Source organism: Bactrocera neohumeralis, chromosome 2 (assembly GCF_024586455.1).
Source record: "Bactrocera neohumeralis isolate Rockhampton chromosome 2, APGP_CSIRO_Bneo_wtdbg2-racon-allhic-juicebox.fasta_v2, whole genome shotgun sequence".
Classification (NCBI taxonomy): Eukaryota; Metazoa; Arthropoda; class Insecta; order Diptera; family Tephritidae; genus Bactrocera; species Bactrocera neohumeralis.
Window position 1 is genome coordinate 62231199 of NC_065919.1, and position 22308 is coordinate 62253506.

The 22308-nt window shown below is 33.7% G+C and overlaps 2 protein-coding genes across 4 annotated transcripts in view; one reads left to right on the forward strand and one right to left on the reverse strand.

Annotated features, from left to right (window-relative positions):
- Positions 1 to 10872, reverse strand: part of LOC126767715 (uncharacterized) — a 195450-nt gene extending 184578 nt beyond the window's left edge. Inside the window, 1 exon segment of the mRNA XM_050485261.1 lies at positions 9593 to 10872. Within this exon segment, the coding sequence (XP_050341218.1) occupies positions 9593 to 10099 (507 nt within the window). The 5' untranslated portion in view covers positions 10100 to 10872.
- A 946-nt stretch (positions 10873 to 11818) lies between these two features.
- On the forward strand, positions 11819 to 21471 carry LOC126759277 (ubiquitin-conjugating enzyme E2-17 kDa). 3 transcript variants are annotated; one of them, XM_050474021.1, is made up of 6 exons: positions 11819 to 12080; positions 12158 to 12766; positions 16284 to 16347; positions 18552 to 18583; positions 19713 to 19896; positions 19971 to 21471. In XM_050474021.1, the coding sequence occupies exons 2-6, from the start codon at positions 12743 to 12745 to the stop codon at positions 20108 to 20110; spliced, it is 444 nt and encodes a 147-aa protein (XP_050329978.1). In that variant the 5' UTR covers positions 11819 to 12080; positions 12158 to 12742; the 3' UTR covers positions 20111 to 21471. The 3 variants fall into 3 exon arrangements, with proteins under 3 accessions (XP_050329978.1, XP_050329986.1, XP_050329970.1); XM_050474029.1 differs by having other exon boundaries at positions 12181 to 12766; XM_050474013.1 differs by lacking the exon at positions 11819 to 12080 and having other exon boundaries at positions 12104 to 12766.
- The last annotated feature ends 837 nt before the right edge of the window (positions 21472 to 22308 follow it).

Below are 22308 nucleotides of genomic sequence, written 5' to 3' on the forward strand. Positions count from 1 at the left end.
CTTGGATTTCGACTTCCTTACCAAAGTTTCATCACAAGAAGAGCTCTATACGATGCTTATGTGAAAGTTAAAAATCATCTAGTGCCAAAAACAACTGAATACTTGAAAATTACGAATAAACTGAAATACTCTCGACGGAGTAGGAGTTCTGCTAACTATTCGACGATTCCTCAACACTACTTTCATCACTTTTTTTTTAATTTTTTTGCAGAGCTTGTGTCACTTTGGAACATTTTTGATTAATACTGAAAAATCGTACTGCTTTTGGGAAATAGGAAGAATTCCGAAACTATTTCATGTACAGGTGGTGGTTTTGAAAAGATTAATCAGCTTATTTCCTTAAAACGGAAACTGAAATTAGTTTTTAAGAACGAAGCAATTTGAGGAAAGCGCTATGTTGCTAAACTAAGAAGAGTCGGTCTAAAATTCCGCTTGTATAAGAGTAGACCAAAGAAACCTTAAAACAAAAACGCGAATCTTTCTAGAGAGCTGAGGTCATAAATATTCCAAGGAACTAATTGTAGTAAAAAGTCGTACAACTAGGAGAGAAGTCGGATCATCAATACATAAGAGAATTTTTCTATTTTTCAGGATTTGTGTGAGCGGTTGTTTTTATAATTTATTATAATTTTGAAGAATGCTGCTAAGTGTGCAGTCTTTAATAGCATACAAATCCGCGTCCGACCTGTTTACGCAGAGTCGAACGAGAACGCATTACTGTAAGTGGTATTTAGATCTTATCAGCGCATTTTCACAGTGAACAGGGATACAATTTCAGGAAAAATGCTTTCATCACTACATCAAATATTTTGGACCACAGTTTTTGTTTACAACAACAATAGTACATTATATAAATAACATGTACATGACTTCCGCCGCAGGTTTATGCAATAATAACAATTTTTTATATAAAATCTTTTTATCGCCATAATCGATATTTGATATGTACATACGAGTATATTTATGGTTGAAGAACATTGAGGAATACTGACAGTAAACTCAAAAATAAATAATATAATAAATATTTGTACTCATAGTATATAGTATATGTATGTATAGTATATGAAAAAGAGAATTTGCAAAAATAGTAGAAGCACAAACAAAAAGGAAATGCAAAAATTGCAGCAAAGATAAGCAAAACGAGTGAAAACACTGGTTACATGATAAGAATTTCTATTCTACTGCTTTCTTATAAGCGGTAAGGCTTCTACAGAGAAAGGTGAAAACAGCGAACAGCGGTTAGGTGTACAAGTATGTATGTGTGTGAAACAGTGAGTCACATTAAATATTTCGTTAAATTTACTGATAACGCTCAGGTGTTAATCACACCAGTCAACAACAACAAGTAATAAAATCATTTCGGAAGATTTCTGAAACAACTTTTTAGTTGAAGCCAGTAATACTAATGAGTATAATGCATTGTTTGCCGAAAATCATCAATGTCTTCTCACAATGCTACTTTGAAGTCAATCTGACTAGAAATGAGTATATTTTTTCATTTGGGAGTAGAACAAGAACAAGTCTTCGATTTTTGACACAAAACTCAAGAAAGCATTTAGACACAATTTCATTAAGATATCCGAAATAATGTTCGACCTTACTTGAGCCTTGGTACTCCCAACTTTCACTCAACATCTAAGCCCACTCCCAGCTACTATTTAACTCTCATATTACCATAACCAGAGGGAATGTCCGTCATCATATTCACGAATTGGTCGAAGGAATTCCGACTGTTAACAAGCCTAATATTAAAGATGTAATATTTAACAGCTTATACCCTTTCACGACGAAGAAGCTTCAAAGCATCAGAACACTGCACTCTGTACGATGGCTGGGTGCCTTCTGATGTCTTCTGTCGAACAACTACATAGTAAGACCGGTATGTTTCCGGTTAAGGAACACAATGCACTTCTCCCAAGCAGTTTCTGCTAGTATGTTTGCGTAGAAATCACCCTTACAATCATCTGTTTGGAACGGAACCGCCTCCTAAGAGAATCAAGGGATCATTCATGCATTACGTCGACGTCATAGCACAATTTATTGACCGCTGAATGGCATTCACTGTGGAGCTTTAAACACCTTCACCAACTCCCAATCTCATCTGATCTAGTACCTTTTCCGAACCTTTCGAAACTGCACGTATCGTCGCACTCCCGTTAGATGATTTTGATGACAAGAACTTGAGCCTTGCCACCTAAACAGGTTCTAAACTGTAGATAATCACTAGAACAACAATAACAAGACCGTGGTAAACCGTTAGGTTTTAAACTACAGCGTTAAAATGATTTGTTGCATGCAATATTTAGGCTTTTATCTGAACATATCTTTATTATGAAGATGGGGTACACCCCCTTAAAAAGTGTTCATTATTTTTGGGAGTCTGATTCTGCCGACCTCCTATACGAAACTCTTCAGACTCTAACGGGTATTTTTTCATAATGAACAGACTTCCTCCGTAATTTATTTTATTACCAAAAAGAGGATTCGGTGATGAACCTCTCTTTTGGTTGAATGTTTCCGTTAATAAGTAAATTTGTCGAATTTGAAGTAATGATTGTCTACAAGCCATGCTTGAGGTGCCGTTATATCTCGCGCTGGTGTGTTCTATGAACAGAGAAAAGCAAAGGTCCATATTTCTTCAAATATGAAACTAGCCATAACGTTACAGACAATGGGACAAACTATATAGCAATGATTAATGACTTTTTAGTGCTTGAATTGGAGTACATTGATATGGACGACTTTTAGTTTGGGCTCGTGTCGTATGATTTGTAGTTTATGAACTAAAAAAGTGACGAAAAAAATTACCCTATATTGCCAAAAGTGTGCTCAATAATTTACAGAAGGTTCGAATAAAATTACACAATACATTTTTAAGAAATAAATTCGCAAAAAAAAAAATTTATCATGAAAACCTTACCCTTCCTTTAAATTGCTGGCATTTTTATACCCTGAACAGGGTATATTAAGTTTGTCACGAAGTTTGTCACACCCAAAAAGAAGCGTCGGAGACCCTATAAAGTATATACATATATAAATGATCAGTATGTTGAGCTGCCCATGTCCGTCTGTCTCTCTGTCTGTATATATACGAACTCAGTTTTTAAGACATCGTTTTGAAATTTTGCAAAGTCATTTTCTCTTCAAGAAGCTGCTCATTTGTCGGAACTGCCGATATCGGACTACTATAAGCATATAGCTGCCATACAAACCGAACGTCGGAAAAAAGTTCTTGTATGGACAACTTTCAAATTTGACAAGATATCTTCACGAAATTTGGTGTGAGTTATTATTCATAGAAATAATATAATCTCCGAAATAATTGTTCAGATCGGATTACTATAGCATATAGCTTCCATACAAACTGAACACATAGTTACTAACAGAAATGCACCTGTGAAGGGTATATTAGCTTCGGTGCAGCCGAAGTTAACGTTTTTTTTTGTTTTTATGCTCAGCTGTGGTGATCACTTGGCCGAAATAATTTTTGAGACATAATGACAAACCCATATTTCAATAATAAACCAAAATTGTTGGCTATAAGATTAGATTATCAAACCAAATATTTAAAAAAAAACCCTTTATTTACAAATATATGTATGTACAGATGTATGTATCTGGTATATACTTATAATACATTCATATGTAGTAACTTGCATTGATCAATCGAATATCTGTGAGAGACAAGTGACGAGCGAAGCATAGAAATCACGTGGGACAAATGCCAAGCCCGCTGTGTGTGCGTAAACATCTATGTGGGTGCAAGGTGTGTTTGTTGGAAGAATCACATAAAACATACGTTATGATAACTGCAATTGAAAGGTGAGCACAAGCGAACTCACAAAATGAAGCTTCCGACAATAAAGCAAGTGACTTTAAAATATGTAGACATGTATGTATGTATGTAGATGGGTGATTGAGTATAATATGTATTTACATGTGTAAACTTGTGCACACATTAAAAAAAAATGAATTTTAACAATTAAATATTTTCAGCCATTTGTTCGACTCAAATAAGGAATCATGATAAATAAGTGATTGAGGATGGGTAGGTGTAAACAAAGCAGCAGCAGCAGCGTCCAGTGCAACAAGCAAGCCTATGCAAACTGCTCGAATCGGTATTGTACACAGCCAAGCCTAAAAACATCCACGCCAACCAACGCCAAAATGATTGCAGCAGCGTTGCTACTTTGTATGCGCCACTCAATAAAGCGAAGCAACCTCAATTCTCAATTTTAGCCGACAATAGTTTTCGAGCTGTGGCCACCGAGCGCTAATTGCGGCTGCAAAAGCTAAAAAGGCCGCACTCAGTGAATTCGTTGGCACCAAGACACGACTGGAGCCGAACTAAAAACAGCAAGTACATTGTGTACATGCTATATACATGCATATGTATGTACATGTACATACATACTTAGCAACACAGTTGTGCTAGCGTAAAAATCAGTTATAATGATAACAACGCTTTGCCGCTACCGGTTGCCAGCTGCCAATATGCTGCATAGTTGTAATGCCGATTGTGCGATGCGCTGTGATGTGATCCCGTTGTTGACTGCAAAAGGCGGCCGTCGGAAATGTGGTAGTTGAAAGCTGGTTGTTGGCTGACGCTTGATAATAAAAGCCTATATGGAGATACATACATACATACATATGTATATGCGCGCACGTCACAAGTCAGTGGTTTACTGCCGCTGCAAACTGGGCCTGCAGCCATGGCAATTCATACATTTTTGATTTTGTGTGCGCAAAGCAGAGCAGAGCGCAGTACCGCACAGCTCTTGGGGGGGAGATTATTGTTGGTTAAATCCAATGAATTGCGCACCCACCGCTACAAAATGCGACGATGCGTTGCAACACATGTCGGCATGCATACCTGTGTTTGTATGTATGTTTGCATGTTCATCGTGCCTGAAATTCGTTCGAACGACGGCACAAAAGCGCAAGTGAAGCATAGCGCGCAAGCGTACACCATAATTTGTTGAGCTGCCGCTGGTACACCTGTAGCTCTGCAACTTTTCGATGAAGGAGAAGCCATGAATTTGTCAGCGCGAAACGTCAAACGCGCACAATTTGTATGATGAGCATCATGGTGCATGTCTGCATATGCTATATGTATGTATGCATATACTAGCTACCTACATTTGTATATACTAGCGTATGTACATAACTACTACATACATACATATATATGTATATGCATCAGGTGCATGTATACTTACATAATCGCTGAAAAATCATATCAGTCGAAATTCGTGATGATTTTTCTAAAGAACTTGAAGAAAATTATTTTTATTAATTATTCACAAACTTCAATGGATACCAAATACATATGTATGTATGTACATAGTATGTACATACATACATACATATGTAAATATATAAAATTATTATCCCCATTAATTTTAAATATGGTTGCGAATTTTGTAATTTTTGTAAATTTTCAATTTTTAATTCGAATTTCGGAAATAAAAAAATCAAAAAGAAAATATTTAATTGAAAAATAAATTTTTAAAGCAAAATTTTTTTGAAAACTAAATTTTTTATGCAAAATGAAAAAAAATTTATACAAAATTTTTTTCGAAATAATTTTTTCTAAATAAATTTTCAAAAAAAAATTAAAATTTAATTTTCAAAAAAAACTATTTAACTGAAAAATAAATTTTTAGTAAATTAGTAAAAAAAATAAAATTTTCTTTATTTAAATTTCGAAAACTTCTGTTGTCATATTTTTCATATTTTTAGAGTCAAGATGTTTGGGATTAAAATTAAATTTTTTAATTTGTTTTTAGTTTTTAATTTTTTGGGAAATTTCTATTTCAATCTCAAGCATTTTGGAATAGTGAACATTTATTTCTTAATCCGAAAATTTAATAAAAGCTTTTAAATTTAATATTTAATCCTAAAATCGAAATTAAAAAATTAAGTAAATATATTTCATTTCAAAAATTTCACTTTATAATTTGGTGTAACAAAAAAACTAATTTAAAAAATAAAATAAAAGCTGAAATGGAAAGGGATTTAAAAGAAAGATTTACATACATAAGTATTTCTAATTGAAATACTATATGTAATTAAAAGCTGTTAAAGATAAATGAAACAAAAAAGTTGAACTAATTGAAGTTTCGTATTTATAAAAATGCTTTCCTTTTCGAAAGGTGCACAAAATGGTAGCACCCGAAAAACGCAAATGCCTTCGCAGTATAAATTCTAAAACAAATTCGTTTTTCAAAAATAATAAATATTGAAAAATTATTTTTTGTTAAATTTTCGGGATAACAAAACACAAAAATAACTCAAATGTTTATTCAATTATATTTTAATGCATTTTGCAAAATTAATTTGGGGATTGTTCAATCCGGTAGCTGAGATTAAAAATTTATTTAAATTTTTTTTTAATCCAGTGTTTGGGATTATAAATTTTAAAAAGATTTTAATCAAGAATTTCCGGATTACAATATAAAAAATAAGTTAATTAAACTTTTTTCAATTCATAATTTTGTTGTTGTACAGGTAATAAATATTCCGCAAATAATTTTGAGGAGTGCTACCGAGTTAACAGTCCTTGGCCGTTAAAAAATCCGGGTCAGTTCCGGTTACAAAGCTTCTCAGACGTTAAAAAATATAAATTCATATTTCTGAACACATATGTAATATCGGGTGATTTTTTAAGAGCTTGATAACTTTTTTTTAAAAAAAAACGCATAAAATTTGCAAAATCTCATCGGTTCTTTATTTGAAACGTTAGATTGGTTCATGACATTTACTTTTTGAAGATAATTTCATTTAAATGTTGACCGCGGCTGCGTCTTAGGTGGTCCATTCGGAAAGTCCAATCAAGAAATTTTAGAACCTAGAAAATTGGCAGAAAATCCGCTTTTTTATCGACAAATTTTGTTCAGCGATGAGGCTCATTTCTGGTTGAATGGCTACGTAAATAAGCAAAATTGCCGCATTTGGGGTGAAGAGCAACCAGAAGCCGTTCAAGAACTGCCCATGCATCCCGAAAAATGCACTGTTTGGTGTGGTTTGTACGCTGGTGGAATCATTGGACCGTATTTTTTCAAAGATGCTGTTGGACGCAACGTTACGGTGAATGGCGATCGCTATCGTTCGATGCTAACAAACTTTTTGTTGCCAAAAATGGAAGAACTGAACTTGGTTGACATGTGGTTTCAACAAGATGGCGCACAGCTCGCGATCCTATGGCCATTTTGAGGGAAAACTTCGGAGAACAATTCATCTCAAGAAATGGACCCGTGTTGGCCACCAGATCATGATTTAACGCCTTTAGACTATTTTTTGTGGGGCTACGTCAAGTCTAAAGTCTACAGAAATAAGCCAGCAACTATTCCAGCTTTGGAAGACAACATTTCCGAAATGCTCGAAAAAGTTGCCCAAAATTGGACTTTCCGAATGGACCACCTAAGACGCAGCCGCGGTCAACATTTAAATGAAATTATCTTCAAAAAGTAAATGTCATGAACCAATCTAACGTTTCAAATAAAGAACCGATGAGATTTTGCAAATTTTATGCGTTTTTTTTTTAAAAAGTTATCAAGCTCTTAAAAAATCACCCGATACAAGTATAAAATGTTGACCACAACTGGTGGTTGCACTGAAAATTAATAGACGTTAGTAGACCAATTAAATAGTAAATATCTGAAATGCACCCTCCTACATTAGAGTATATGAACTCTTTTACGCACACTATCAACACGACATACTTGTAATTATTTATGTACATAAGTACATACATTGTACATTGCCAGCTGTGGCCGTTGCAAAGCTAGAACCGCTCCCGCAACCAAGTTTTATGCATGGGCAAGATGTGTGGCACGTAATGTAAATGCACGCATATTAATAAGGCACACATACAAACACATGAATTTGTACATACGTGCATAGAAGCATATAAAAATATGTATATAAACCATATACCCAAAAATAATAAGCTCCGCAAGTGCATTAGGAACAATACGGTAACACAGCAACACATGTTTTCGGAAGCAATTTCCAACAACTTACGCTTAGCTTTAGCGCGTTGACAACGTCAACGTGAAGAGAGCCATAGCGTATACATATGTATATGAAACAATTACACTTGATTTGCCAACCACTTAAAAAAATATGTCTGTACTTTATATAAATTCGATATTATTCAATAACAAAGCAAATTTAGCGCATGTAAGTACATAAGTATGTGCTCTAACCTTACATATTAAAATTTTTTTGATATCGACGAACGCAAAAAGGGATCGATAACAAAACAGCAATAAAATGTAAAGTAAAACCATTTGAGCAAAAGCTAGTGCTGCGTTTTGGTGCACAGGTGGTAGGGGTTGCATTGTTGTTAATGGTGCCGTACCGGCAGCAATGGCTGTCAACGGCATCGGGTGATCGCACTGCTTTTGCACTGTTATACAACAGACGGAGGCAATCAGCCAAGCGTAAACTCCAACCAGAAAGCATGCAACAACAAACAAAGTTGCTTTAAAAAATACCATAACAACCTGCGCTAATAGCAACAATATACATACATATGTACATATATAGTTATACAAAAATATATATAATGCCAACAGAAAATATTTAATTAAATATAGATAAAACAAGACAAAACGTTAACCGAAGCTATAATACCCTTCACAGGTGCAAAAAGGTTTCTATACAAGAACTTCATTTTGATCGGTCAGTTTCTTTGGCCGTATATGTTATAGTAATTTCATCTAGACAACTTCTTCTTAGATTGTGGAGATGCCATGACCAATAATCCGTGCCAAAATTCGTTAAAACAACTCATCAAATAAAAAAGGACGGGATTTTGTCGATCAGTTAGTATGGCAACTATATAATAAGTGGTCCGATCCGAACAATTTCTTCTGAGAATGTATTGTTGCCTTGGGGAATTGCTAAACTCTGAAGATAACTTGGACGTCTGCAAAATTTCAGAACGATATCTCAAAAAGTGATGGACAAGTTCATGTACATATGTATATATGTACATACATACATATGTATATAGAGACCGACTGACCGATGGTCCGTCTTAGAAGCTTCCTTCTAGGTGTTACAAACGGGTTATAAACATATACAAATGTTCGTATGTATGTACGTAGAGATAGTAATTATAGAGTGCTAGACTCATAACAAAAATTAATAAATACGCTACAAGTACTTAGATTGGAAAACTATGTGAATTATATTGCACTTATACGAAAACTACAAATAAAATGGAAAAATATTAAGAGCACCAAGTGCGCAACGAAGCAATTCAACAATGCAGCGCAGTTAAAGTGCAACGTGGCATAATCAGGGCGGAAGAATAGCACAGGGCCGAACAAAGCAGTGGTTATAATTGTACTAACTTTCCGTTAAAACAACAACAACAACAACATTGTACTAAAGCATTTTTGCAATAAAAGTTAAGGCACAGTCAATCTGACCGGAAGTTAATTTTCAGAAGCGCAGCACAGGTGTGACGAAAGCGCTGTACAAATATTTCACCCCTGTGGTATGTGAGAAAATTTTTTAAATAAGCACATTTCGCAAGTTTATTGTTTATTAATGAAATATAATTTAAACATTAACTCACCTTTTGACCTATAGCGCCTGCCGCTGCCACTGCCTCCTTGGCCACGCCCACGCCATCGGCCGAGATGGCATGCGTGGATGGTGATGTCGCGTAAACGAATAATGGTAAAGAATTAAAATTACGCAAAATACCACCACAATCCTTAAAGCGTCGGCACAACAACAATTTTTTACCACACAAACGAGATTCTGGTGGCGCATTCATGGTCATTACTGACAGCTCTGTCACAGCAGGTGTAGCCGGTGTTCCTTCTGCAGCTTCGTTTTCATAACTGTATGTTGTGTTGTTGTTTTCTGGTTTTTGGGTGTGTTGCTCCACATCGTCAATTTCTTCCTTTACCGCTCTCTGTGTAACGCACCCATTTATAGTCGATGACTCCTCCGCTATAGTATTAACAATATGGCTTGTTTGTTGCTGCTGCTGCCTATCTCCACCGGCCTCCGCTAATTGCAGTTGCTGTGGGAGTTTCAATGCATTTTCAGTTGTTGCCGTTGTTGTCGTAGCCATATCAATATCTTGTTCACTTACATATATACCAATACTAGGTGTGTAAGAATGTGTACGCCGACTTTGTCGTTATGAATGAGCGCTGTAGTGCGTGATATATCTGTATGATTTCGTGGACGGTTTCTAAACTATAATCCATTGGCATGTTGCAGATGTGCATGACCGATTTGCCCACATTGGGTTCTTATAACAAGTATTAATTAAAAAACTAAATTACACATAGAAACCGAATGATGTTTTTGTGTTAAATTGTTTGCGAACATAAAGTTGGAAAGTAATCAAAATTGGCTAAAAGTGTCGGCCATATAACGAAGATTTATACGAAACAAAGACCGAAATTGGTAAGTATGGCAAACGAGAGATGCGTCCAAACGCAGTCACAGTCGTACCTGCAAAATTGTCTTTGTTTCGATTTTTTCTCTTTATTTACTGAGTGCTTCCTTTGCCTGACTTCATACCAATACTGTCCATATATTGGACACTTCCTTTGTTAATTTAAGCTATTAATGGCAATTTTATTTAAATTTACAATTTGTTAATTATATCTTTCGATACTAAAACGGCACAACCACTTTTCACACCACTCACTTTTCTAGTGCCGTAGATTCTTTTAACGAACAATGACCTTGCGGTTTGAACACTATACTATACAAACAACTTGTGATTACCAAAGATAGTTTAAAAAGCATGTTTTCAAAGGTTTATAATCAATCACTTTGCAAATTTCCAACTATAAAATAATGGCAAATTAAATTTTCGGCTGCTCAACTCGCGAGTCGCGACGATTGAAAATTGACATTTGTATTGACATTGCTTTTGTCACAGTTTCGTACTTTCGTTTCCCTTTTAACACTTTTACAGAGTTGCTCTGGACGATAATGCTAAATTAATTGAAAATTGCTTGGAAAATAATTTATTATTTATGATATGTTTAAATATTTAATTTCTTTTTTCAGTAACACTAGTTATTTATTATAGGAACAACATTAGATTAATACACTAAAATACAAATTTTAAGACTTTATGGGGTGGTAGATAATGTAGTTCAAACATCATGCTTAATATTAAGTTGACATTAAACTGAGAATTATATTTGGAATATTTTTGTAATATAAATTGTTTTTATTTATTTTTTATAAATAAATGTTAAGAAAACTTGAAACATTTTGTTTGATATAACTTTTGGAAATATGGGAAGAATGAAAGGTTTTTTTTTAGGAATACGGTAATTAAAATACCTTTAAAATGTATGTTATATCTTCTACATGGAAACATTAGTGTATAACGCAAAGCACATCATTTAAACATCTTTTTTTTAAAGCGGACCATAGTTATGAATATCTTTTAAAAGTAAAAGGATTCATAAAATAAAACCGTTTCATACTTTTTTGAAAGATAAGAAAAGGTATACAGCATTAATGTAGCCATATTTTAAAAATAAATTTATTGCAATATTAATCTTAGGTATTCAAAATATTTCTTTTTTTATAAATAAAGATACATTTCATAAATATAAATTATTTAATTTTTGCATATCAACGTGGTTGAAATTCTTATTTGACCCCTGTTTTGTTTTCTGAAACTACATTATCGACCGAAGTCCATAAAGGCTACCTTTATTTCACTTATACATTAATCTAACCCTTCTCTCAACATAATACGTGCGAGTGAAACAGGAGAATAGAACTTTCCTGCGTGACAAATCCAATACAAATTTTAGTGAAAATAGTGAAACTTTCGGATATAAATTCAAATGACCAGCATAATAAATTTATTAAAGTTTTCTATCTATTGAGTTCGCTTTAAACAAATATCTATGGTACATTAAAACATAAATTCTAAAGTAAGTGTAGAACGTGTGAGTCTGCCGCCATAGTTCCATTTGAAATCTTCGTTGACACCAATTGGAAAAATATTAGCAAAGCCACAAAGAAGCGAAACTCTGCGAGCCGCGTTAACGACGATTGCCATTCGGTTGGAGGTAACCCTTGTGTATATTCAGATTTCACCTCAAGAAAGTTATCTAAAAACTCATTAGCTTGGTGAATGCCTTTAAAGTAGGCGGAATATTTTTCTTTTAGTTTTTCAGGAAAACTGTGAATCGAGTAAATCGGTTTGTGTGGCTTTCAAAAGTTGTGAAAAACGATAATAAGAAAAACGCATCAGACATTGAAATCGAGTTACAGAATCTAATAAGCGAAAAAGTGTAAAAGTGTGCGAAAAATATTTCGCCGAATTGCTTAAATTCCGGCTGTCAAAAATAAAAGCGACTAGACGTTGAGTTTTGTCTTGCTTCCGCGCACCATTGACCAAGTGCGACCATAAGTAGTTGTAGTTGCGCTAGTCACACTACAGGTGTCCTCATAAGGGACGGATATAGTTAGTAGCCGCACCGCTTAATCGACTTTGTTGCAGACGAGTGCCGAAGTGAATCGAGTCTGGTAGTTTTGGTCTTCGTAATTATTCGGTCTGATTGGTCGTGGTAGTTCGTCGAGACAAAAATTCAGTGCGATTGCTGCGAGAATTGAATTCGTCGTACTCGTGGGCTTTAAACGGCAAAGAAGGAAAATTTTCTTTTTTTTAATAGAAATTTAGTTTGTGCGCTACGCTCCACACACACATTAAAAATAAAATTTCAACAAAATGGCGTTAAAAAGAATTAATAAGGTATGTTTAATACGTTAAATATATAGGCAGCAATTGAAATGCATTTTAGGGCATGGTGCGAAACTTCTTTATGCAAGAAATAACGTGAAACGATGAGCCAGCAGAAGAAATGACGGGGAAGAATTGATCGAAAATGGGCGACGAAGCACCGACAGTGCTAGCGATAGCAACGACCACGACGTCTCATGTTCATTGTGACAATTTACTGACAGGAAAATTAGAGAAAAGAAATTTTAAATTGCAAACGTACTATGTAAATTAAATTATGCAGAAGTATTGAGCGGTTGTCATTTTGAGGTAACAAGAACTAAACTTTCCGGTAAATATTGGCGTATGAGGGAACTTAACTTTCAGACTGACTGGTTGATATTGAACATCGATGTCATTGTTGAACTTTAGTGTTTCTCCGTGATATAAAAACAATTAAAAACTAGTGAATTTTAAAGTGCAAATAATTTAGAATACCGTAAAGAATTACTTTATATGTAAATAAGTTTCAGATTATTGTTGTGCATAATACTACAGTCTAATTGTGATATAGTTTTGTTATATGTACGTTTGCACGATGTGATCTGGATTTGTTACTCAATTCGTTAGTATACATAGTAATTTATATGCCTGAGCATCGCTAATCGGCAATTAAAAATCCAGCATATTTCTAACCTTACTTTTAACACAAATAGCATGATTATTAAACATTTTAAATGCTTGTTCAGATTTTAATTTATAACTGAAATGGTATAAAAAAGTTTTGTACATATACCCCTCCTAAAAGTTATTTGTTGGTTTTGCCCTTCGGTATATCCAATATTCTTTATATCCTTTCTTCCAGTCAGCCGCATAAAAAGTTAACAAAAAGGAAACAAAAACCTTCGAGATAAATATGGAAACAAGAAGGAAATAGTTCAGTAGCAGCGCGGTCGTAGTAGCGCTGATGGTACTTTCCATTTCTTTTCCTCACATGAAATTCACTATATCGGAATATTCGATTCACTCCAATCGTGACGACGCTTCTGTCGCAGCGCTGCTCCGTTGCTGCTGCTCACTACATACCAGACTAATGAACGCTAAAAGTTGCTATATTGGTATAATTTGTATAAGTAATTTGATTTTATACCGTTTTTTTAATTAAAGAGTTGCATCTATTTTGGAGTATTTATTCCAATTAAACATATAAATTTTGCGATATTGCAGTCGGCGTATATGAAATTGTAGTATGCAGTTTACTGCGACGTTAACGTAGTTGATGTCTAATCGTCTCCACAGTGTTTCGACTTCGTGTACTATCGTTTGCAACAGTGTTGCCTTCTGCTGTTTGACTTGCCGGATTCTGTTTTTGTCTGCCGTCTACAAATTCGTTAGGTTTTACATACTTATGTATTTTATTTGTTACAACCATATTTTCCGCTTGAGCTTTGTTTTTAGATATGGCTTAAACTTTCTTAAAGAAATTATTACATTAGTGTTTGTTTTTAATTTGCTTTTCAACCGTATTGCTGCATTGATAAATTTGTAAAATTCAGCATTTTTTTATTTGGTTCCAAAAAGTACCAATTTTTAGTTACATAAAAATGAATGTTTTTCCGTTTTGCTTATACGCTATTAAATTATATATAAATTAAAGAGGAATTATTTACACTCATAACCTTAAAGCAACACTGTTTTCTATTTTATCCATTTCAATGACTATAGTCCGCTGTTTTTGCTTTGCTACTTTTTCGTACGTAGCTGTTTACAGCGACGTATCTGCTAAACGCGACGGTGGCGTCGCTGTTTCCGTCATCGTCATGGCCATTGAATTTGTAAATGAAACTGGGAATTCTTTGCTTATTTAAAAATCTAAATAAGAGTTGAAAATGACCAATTGGAAATAATGAAAGGGAGCTTTTGTATATATACCCATTTTTATTTGTTAGGTTTTTGCTGATATAAAAGGGAAATATATTAAATATTAAATGTGAATATTATTGGGTTCGGTGATTCACTGATAGGAAATAAATGTATTGGACAATTTATATAAACATAAAATGTATTTGTATCATTGTTTAGCAGAGCAAACAGAGTAATAATTAAAAAAAAACGTGCTTTATAAAATTTATTTACAAAGCAACATAAGTGAATTAATGTCCTATATTTTTTTTCCAGCTTACCTGTTATTTCAGGTGCATAAGGTAAAGTCGTAAGTTTTTTTTTGTGTCCAAAACAATCTGCTTCCTTTGCTCTATTTTCCCTCTGTTCAAGATCTTTAAAATATCTATATACTATGTATGTGCTTAAACTCACGTAAACGTACGCGGAACAAAACGATTGAGTCGCTGTCTGCGTCAAAAACTTTGCAGTCACCATTGCCAAGACAATGCTTTGATCCACACCAACAATGCAATTGGAGCTGTACATGAGTCATGCAGACCATACGCCAACCTCAACTGTTTACGTTGTGAAAAATTTTCCCGTTCATAACTAAAAAATTATGGTGAGCGAAATAAGAGCAGTTACCGGCAATTAAAGTAATTTTTGGTAAAAGCTAATGCTACCTAAAAAAAAAAGTCCCAATATTGTGTAATTGTTGACTGCAAAACTAAAGTTCTAATATTCCTGTAGTTTTGTAAAGTTTATACCTATGCAACTGTTTCTCATCGCTCAACAAGAGCAATCTATATTCAGGCGACATTTGCCAGCCACTCCGTTAGCCAATTTATTTTTATATACATATGTATTTATAAAATTCTGTTTTCTTAGTTTCCTCAAAGCATATATGCGGTGTCGCAGGCTTTTTGTTGCTAGCCTTATGGCATTTTGACAGTATACACGCGCATTTCTAACTTTTAGCTCGATGATGTTGCTGCTTGTCGTATTGATAATGGAATATATTCTTTCGCCTTCTAATAAATGTGTGTAACATAGAAACTACTTTGGGTTAATCTCATCAACTGCAGTTAGTTGTGAATATTAATGTATAACCTTTGATTCAGTCGCCGTAACATAACTTTTGTTTTATTTTTTACTATGTTTTATTTTCCATTTTGGAAAGCAATACCAGCAGTAAAGCCTAAACGTTAATTGGTGTGCGTACAAACGCGTGTACATTACACTCTGCGTTGTCTATATAAAATGACCATTTGTGTCGGCCGTTGTCGTCTCCTGTTTTTCTTCTGCTTAATACAATGTTCCCAACATATACACTTTGCCAGAATTTGGAAAGGGCCAACGAACTTTACGTTATGATTATTTTTTTTAACCATATTGTTATTCTGTTTATACTGTTGGCATAAATGCAAAATTGCGCTGGTTTTGTTCACTTTACGCTTGGCTACCTGTGTACACTTGGGAAATTTTTTTCGTGCACATGACAAATATTACATTTTTATTAACTACATTACGGTGTTCTTGGAAATTCAAACAATGATTGAAAATTAAAAACAATTTCGCAATTAAATCTTGCCTAAAATGCATTTAAATTTAGAATAATTTCAGCCAATATGTATGAATTGTTATTGATTTTGCAATATATTTTTAGGAACTACAAGATCTGGGCAGAGATCCACCTGCACAATGTTCAGCTGGACCAGTCGGCGATGATTGTAAGTATAATGTGATTATTGTGTTTACCACATATACATACTTATATGTATAAATTAAGTTTATTTAATTTGTTTACACTTTGTTGTTTGCTAATATATTATTAATTATGAAATATTTGTGAAAAGTTCAACGTCTAAAAGAGAAAACGTCAGAGACTTTATAAAATTTATTTATGAATGATGTTGTTCTTGTTGCAACAGAAAACATTCCTGAAGTAATTTCGTGAAATGGTGACGAGTTGACAGCCCTTGGCCGGACAAAGAATCCGGTTCCGTTCCGGATATTTGGAACCGACTGTCCTGGGAACGACGGTATCGTCACGAAATTTCGAATAAGTATTATCTAAAGCATAGGTAAAATCTAAGATCATGTTGTGAAGATCGGAACACTTGTGCATATAGCTGCCATACAAATTGGCCGATCAAACTCGCGTCCTTGTATAGGTAACTTTTTTATTTGTCAAGCTATCTTTACGAAATTTCGCATAGGTCACAAGATATAGATATACAATACATAGCTCCCATTTATACTCTTTTTTTTTGTTATAAAATATGCTCCTGCTAAGGGTGTTAATAATGCGGAAGGTTACGTTTTTTCTGATACTCATACATATGTATGTATGTGTTTGCTTTACATATTTCTAATTAAAACAAGAAAGCATCAAATGTGGTAGCGCTAACATTTCAATTCTTATAATTATAAATCCGTAAGCCTGTTCCGCACTATCATACAAACAAAGGTTTTTGTTTTATTTTAAACAAATTAAAATTTTGCAAAGTAATAATTCTAATTGTGGGGGTTTTCCAATTCAGATTGCTCTCATGACGATTACGCATCTTCATTGCCATTTAAATTGCTCATTAATTTATTATAGATTACGGAATAATTACCTTAATAGTTACAATATAGATAAGTTAGAAACAAAATATAAAAAATAATGGTCAATACTTACTGGCTATAGACATATATTATATTCAAATGTATGTATACACGTTTAACAAAGACGGCATTCATTTTCCATAACACCAAAGAGTAATATTTATTGTATACTACTACCACCACGCTGCATCTAACTACATATGTACATATGGTACTACTATTTGAATGTTTGGGGCATAACATTCCATGTATGTAGCACAATATAGCAATTCTCACTGCTTGTCTACACCCATTAAAATTTCAATGTGAACCACACCAAGAGTTACCTTTCAACCCACCAACCAAGCAACCATCTGCATCGTTGATTTTGTATAACGCTACCATCCCCATTGCAATCGAAATAAAAAAAACTGCTTGCTAAACTCCACAGTGCTGCACTCCACTTCAACTGCGAAGCTTCGTTTTGTCGGGTCGGTGGCAATGAGACTTTATAGTAGACCATTACGGGTGGGTGTCGGTTGCAGTCGAATAAATTCAAATGAAGTCGCAGCAACTGCATAAATGCTGCTTGCTGCAACGCCAGCGCTTTTTTGGTAGCAGCAGAGCGACCGCATTGAGAACAGCGTGTCGTTTGGTTTATCCGTGGCTAGGTGCATTTGTGCTGTGCGGGTGTTCATAAATGTAGGGTAGTGGTGGCCGTGGAGTAATGGAGGTTGTTTCGAATTTATTGGATCTGGGTAGAAAGATATTGTACACTTTGTGGGGGTTGTGTGACAGCTGTTGTACCAACAGCAGTTGTTAGTGTACTCAGCACTGAGCAGCTGTTATGCTTTCGAACAGTGCGATCAATTAATTTCAGTATGCATATACAAATACGATATAATATACCGGTAGTGATAATTTGCTAAAAGTGAATAAGTTGCTTGAATATGTGCAAGTGAAACGAAATGAGCTGTAAAAGATAAAATGCCACTTAATAATAAATCGAAATCTGTAAATAATTAAAAGAGTGTGTATATTTGTAATATTTCACAAGGACTTTAAAGACGTTTAAGGTGCTCTGAGTTTCTGTTCAAGATTCTTCCACTTACATACATATGTATGTATGTATTTTTCTATAGTTTTTTTTTGCTTGTAGATAGAGATAAGAAAGATATATTTATAAATGTTTGTATCAAACACAAGATTCATGTTTGTTTTTAGTCATTGTAATATACGATTCAGTAGTTTCCGATAGTTGTTTTTAATTCTCAGGCAATCGCTTATCTATGTATTTTACTTATTCTAAATAAAATTAATCACAATTTTTTCTTTTCTTTTTCAGTATTTCACTGGCAAGCTACAATAATGGGACCGGTAAGAATTTGCATATGTAATGGTTTTTTTGTACGGGGTGTACAGAGTATCTTAAGTTTGCCACGTAGTTCGCAACACCCAGAAAGAAAAGTCGGAGGCCCTTCAAAGTATTATATAAATGATTAGCGTGACGAGCTACAACGGCAAAAACCATTCAAGAAGAAATTTTGAGAACTTTTTCGTCCGTGCGCGTATACAACTACAAATCTATCAGTCTTTGATATATCGACCTAAGTTTTTAAGCACGTACTTCTCTGCCCACGAAGCTGCTTCTTTGTCGGTTTCAACGATATCATGTTACTTAGCTGTCGTACAAACTGAACTGAACTGATCTTGTCAAGATCTTATATGAAACAAACGTTTTTCCTTGTCAAGATATCCTCACGAAATTTACCATGGATTTTTATCCAAGCCTTGGCTATAATCTCCAAACTTATTGTTCAAATCGGACTACCTTATATGTAGCTATCATACAAACTGAGCAATTAAAATCAAGATCTTGTTTATATGTCGCATCAACCTAATTAAAAAATTAATGTTAAGAAATTTTTGAAGTTTGTCTCTAATTCATGCTTCAAGAAACAATATGTTTTCACAGAGTTGCACAATAGTGAAAAAAATATCAGATGATTGGGATGATGCGCAATTTGCCTTGCTGATGCTCTTGCATAAAACTAGACGCTCCGCATTGAAAAACGTAGAGAAGCTTTTAAGTGCATTTTAAGCAACTTCTTCGTTATTTATTCTAATAAATTTGAAAAAAGGCATCAAGAAAGTATATAAAAATCATTATTTACAAAGAGAGTTCCAGCTAATTGATTATTTTTGTTCAATTTTTTTCGCTGTAAATTTTGCGTTTTATTGCATAACAGCAGCTGTGAGATATGTAGTTGCTTTTTCGAACTTTCTATTTTAATAAAGATGCCACCTTTACTTTATCGAACTGGTCGCATTATGCATTAGTGAAAGGTCACTTATTTTTAGTATCTATTAATTATTTTGTTTGCTGATTTCTGAAAATCCCCAAAAAAATATAAAAATAATTGTATACACATCAGTTGAACAAAGCACTGACTGTGACTAAAGCAATATAATAATTTTCTTATAAATATTTCTTTACGTTTTGCAGCCTGACAGCCCGTACCAAGGTGGCGTGTTTTTCTTAACAATTCATTTTCCAACAGATTATCCTTTCAAACCGCCTAAAGTGGCTTTTACAACGCGTATATACCATCCAAACATTAACAGTAACGGATCGATTTGCCTCGACATTTTAAGATCTCAGTGGTCGCCAGCATTAACTATTTCAAAAGGTTGGTATACACTTCGTAACTTTCCAAATTGAAATAAATTTATTAATGATAATTCCATTAATCATTTCTTACAGTTTTACTATCGATTTGCTCTCTTCTCTGTGATCCAAATCCAGACGATCCGCTTGTACCAGAGATTGCAAGAATATATAAAACCGATCGGGAAAAATATAATGAATTGGCACGAGAGTGGACTAGAAAGTATGCTATGTGATGCGCTCCAGTTCGTACTATCGATCCGTCAACTAGTAACAACAGCAACAATAGCAACAAGAATGGCAACAGAATGAAGGATTGCTATAACATCATCAAGACCAACAACAACAATATAATAAAATCAACAATAGCAACTACAATGGCATAGCGCTCCAAAGTAAAGGTTTAAAAATATATAGCAGAAGCAACAACAACAGCAAAAGCAACCAAAACCACAATGTGAAACAATTCTTCTTCAGCAAATAAAAAATATGAAAAAATATTAAAACAATAAAAAAACACTGCATTAATTCAAGAGTAAGCAAGAATTATGCGTAAAACAAGAGAGAAGAAAAACGCCACAGAAAGCAAAATAAAAATCTGCGGGGAAAAAAAATAAAGAAAAGGAATAAAATTACAAATTGATTCATAAAATACAACAACAAAAACACATAAATCAACTTACTTATTATTATTACATTTATAATTAATTAATTAATTAAATTAAAATTATATATTCTTCAGAAGAAAATTTAAAAGATAAATCAGAGATAAAACAATAAAACCATATAAAAAAATACGCAAGAATACCATATAACATTAAGAACTGCGTGCGCAGGAGAGAGGCAAAAAGCGTTAAGCAAAAAGTTTAAGATACAGTTACAGCGTAAAGTGTATGATGCAGCGGCGTGTATTACAGCATAGAGTAGAGACTGATTTATACGTGTAGACAGACTTGATGAGATGAGAGCCGATATTTGTTGTGTCAGCATAGAGAGTGGTAGCATTGGCGAAGTCATAAAACTGATAAATTCGATACAAAATATGCACGTACACGAAAGTTGAAAGTGTACATGCGATGATGTACATATGTATGTGTGCGCTAAATGGTATGGTTACGAAAAGGCACGCAAATACTTTTCATTATACTTTTTGATAATTTTCAATTTTGTGCTCCACACACCCAATGTATTATTGCGTAATGCTAACAAGTTTTAGCGCAATTGAGAAATGTGTGTGGAAAAAAGTACCCTTTTCAGAAATTATACGCAAAGTCAGACCGCAGGCCCCCAATATACTACTACTACACACACACAACCATACATTTTGCGTAGGTTATAAACCATTAAAAAAGGAAAAACACTTAAAAAATATAAAAAAGGTGATGATGGACGATTCACTCGTTCCTTCACACGTGCTTCGCACTCCTAATTGGGTTATATATAGCAAAGCATAGCGTCAATGGTGTAATCCTATACCTAATCAAAAGCAAAAACAAAAATTCAAATTTAAGAAAACAATTAACAGTTAAACAACCAACGTATTTAGTATAATTTGTATAATTTCTCTGCATAAAAACTTCAATTACAAACAAACATATTACAAATTGTGTGCTTACTTGAGAGCGTTGCAGAAAAAGTGTGTGAGACAAACGATCCTAATTGCTGTGTTTATTTACCAGTAATTTGCTTTACATAATCTTGTTGGTGGATGATTTTTTTAATGGATTTCGTTCTTTCTGTAATAAAAAATTTAATATATATATATACATACATATATCTACCTTCTAAAACAAAAGAAAAAAAAATACATCATTTTAAGCTGTTCTTAAATTTTATAAAACTATAAATGAAAGAGGAACTTTAGTATAACATTTTGAAAGTGAGTTGTGTTTGTTTACTGGTGTGCTTAACTGAAATGAAAATAAATTAAATAAAAACACAAAAAAATATTTTAACTATTTCCATACGCCGCTTAAAACATACCAATAAGAAATAGAAATGCCAATTATACACCAAAACAAACCACACAGAGACTTCAACTACAATGCTTACAAACATACATACATACGAAACATATGAATACTTAGCCACACGCGCATTTGCTATCATAAAAGAAATCCTTTTTTACTAGCGTTAGTCAGTTACTCATTAAATTCGGAGTAAATACAAATATAAAGAAGATTTAGTTTTTTTTCTGATTATTTTTCACTATTTAGGTTTACTAATTTAACTATTGCAATTTATTTAAAATTAAATACATCATTTTTGTAGCTGCGAGATATCATTATTTTTAATATACAAATAACGGTTTGAATGAAACAAAATAATGTATTGTAATAAATATTGTATAAAATATGTTTTTGTGTTTGCGGCCAAAGCGAGGGACTCTTAACAGCTACTTGGAGAACTAAGCGTACATTAAAATTCCTAAAAC

Bases quoted from the DNA above. Each gene is read 5' to 3' on its own strand.
- LOC126759277 (XM_050474021.1), top strand. From the start codon at position 12,743: ATGGCGTTAAAAAGAATTAATAAG. The intron at 18,584-19,712 runs GTAAGAATTTGC...TACGTTTTGCAG, and splicing joins AAGCTACAATAATGGGACCG to CCTGACAGCCCGTACCAAGG. The intron at 19,897-19,970 runs GTTGGTATACAC...CATTTCTTACAG, and splicing joins AGCATTAACTATTTCAAAAG to TTTTACTATCGATTTGCTCT.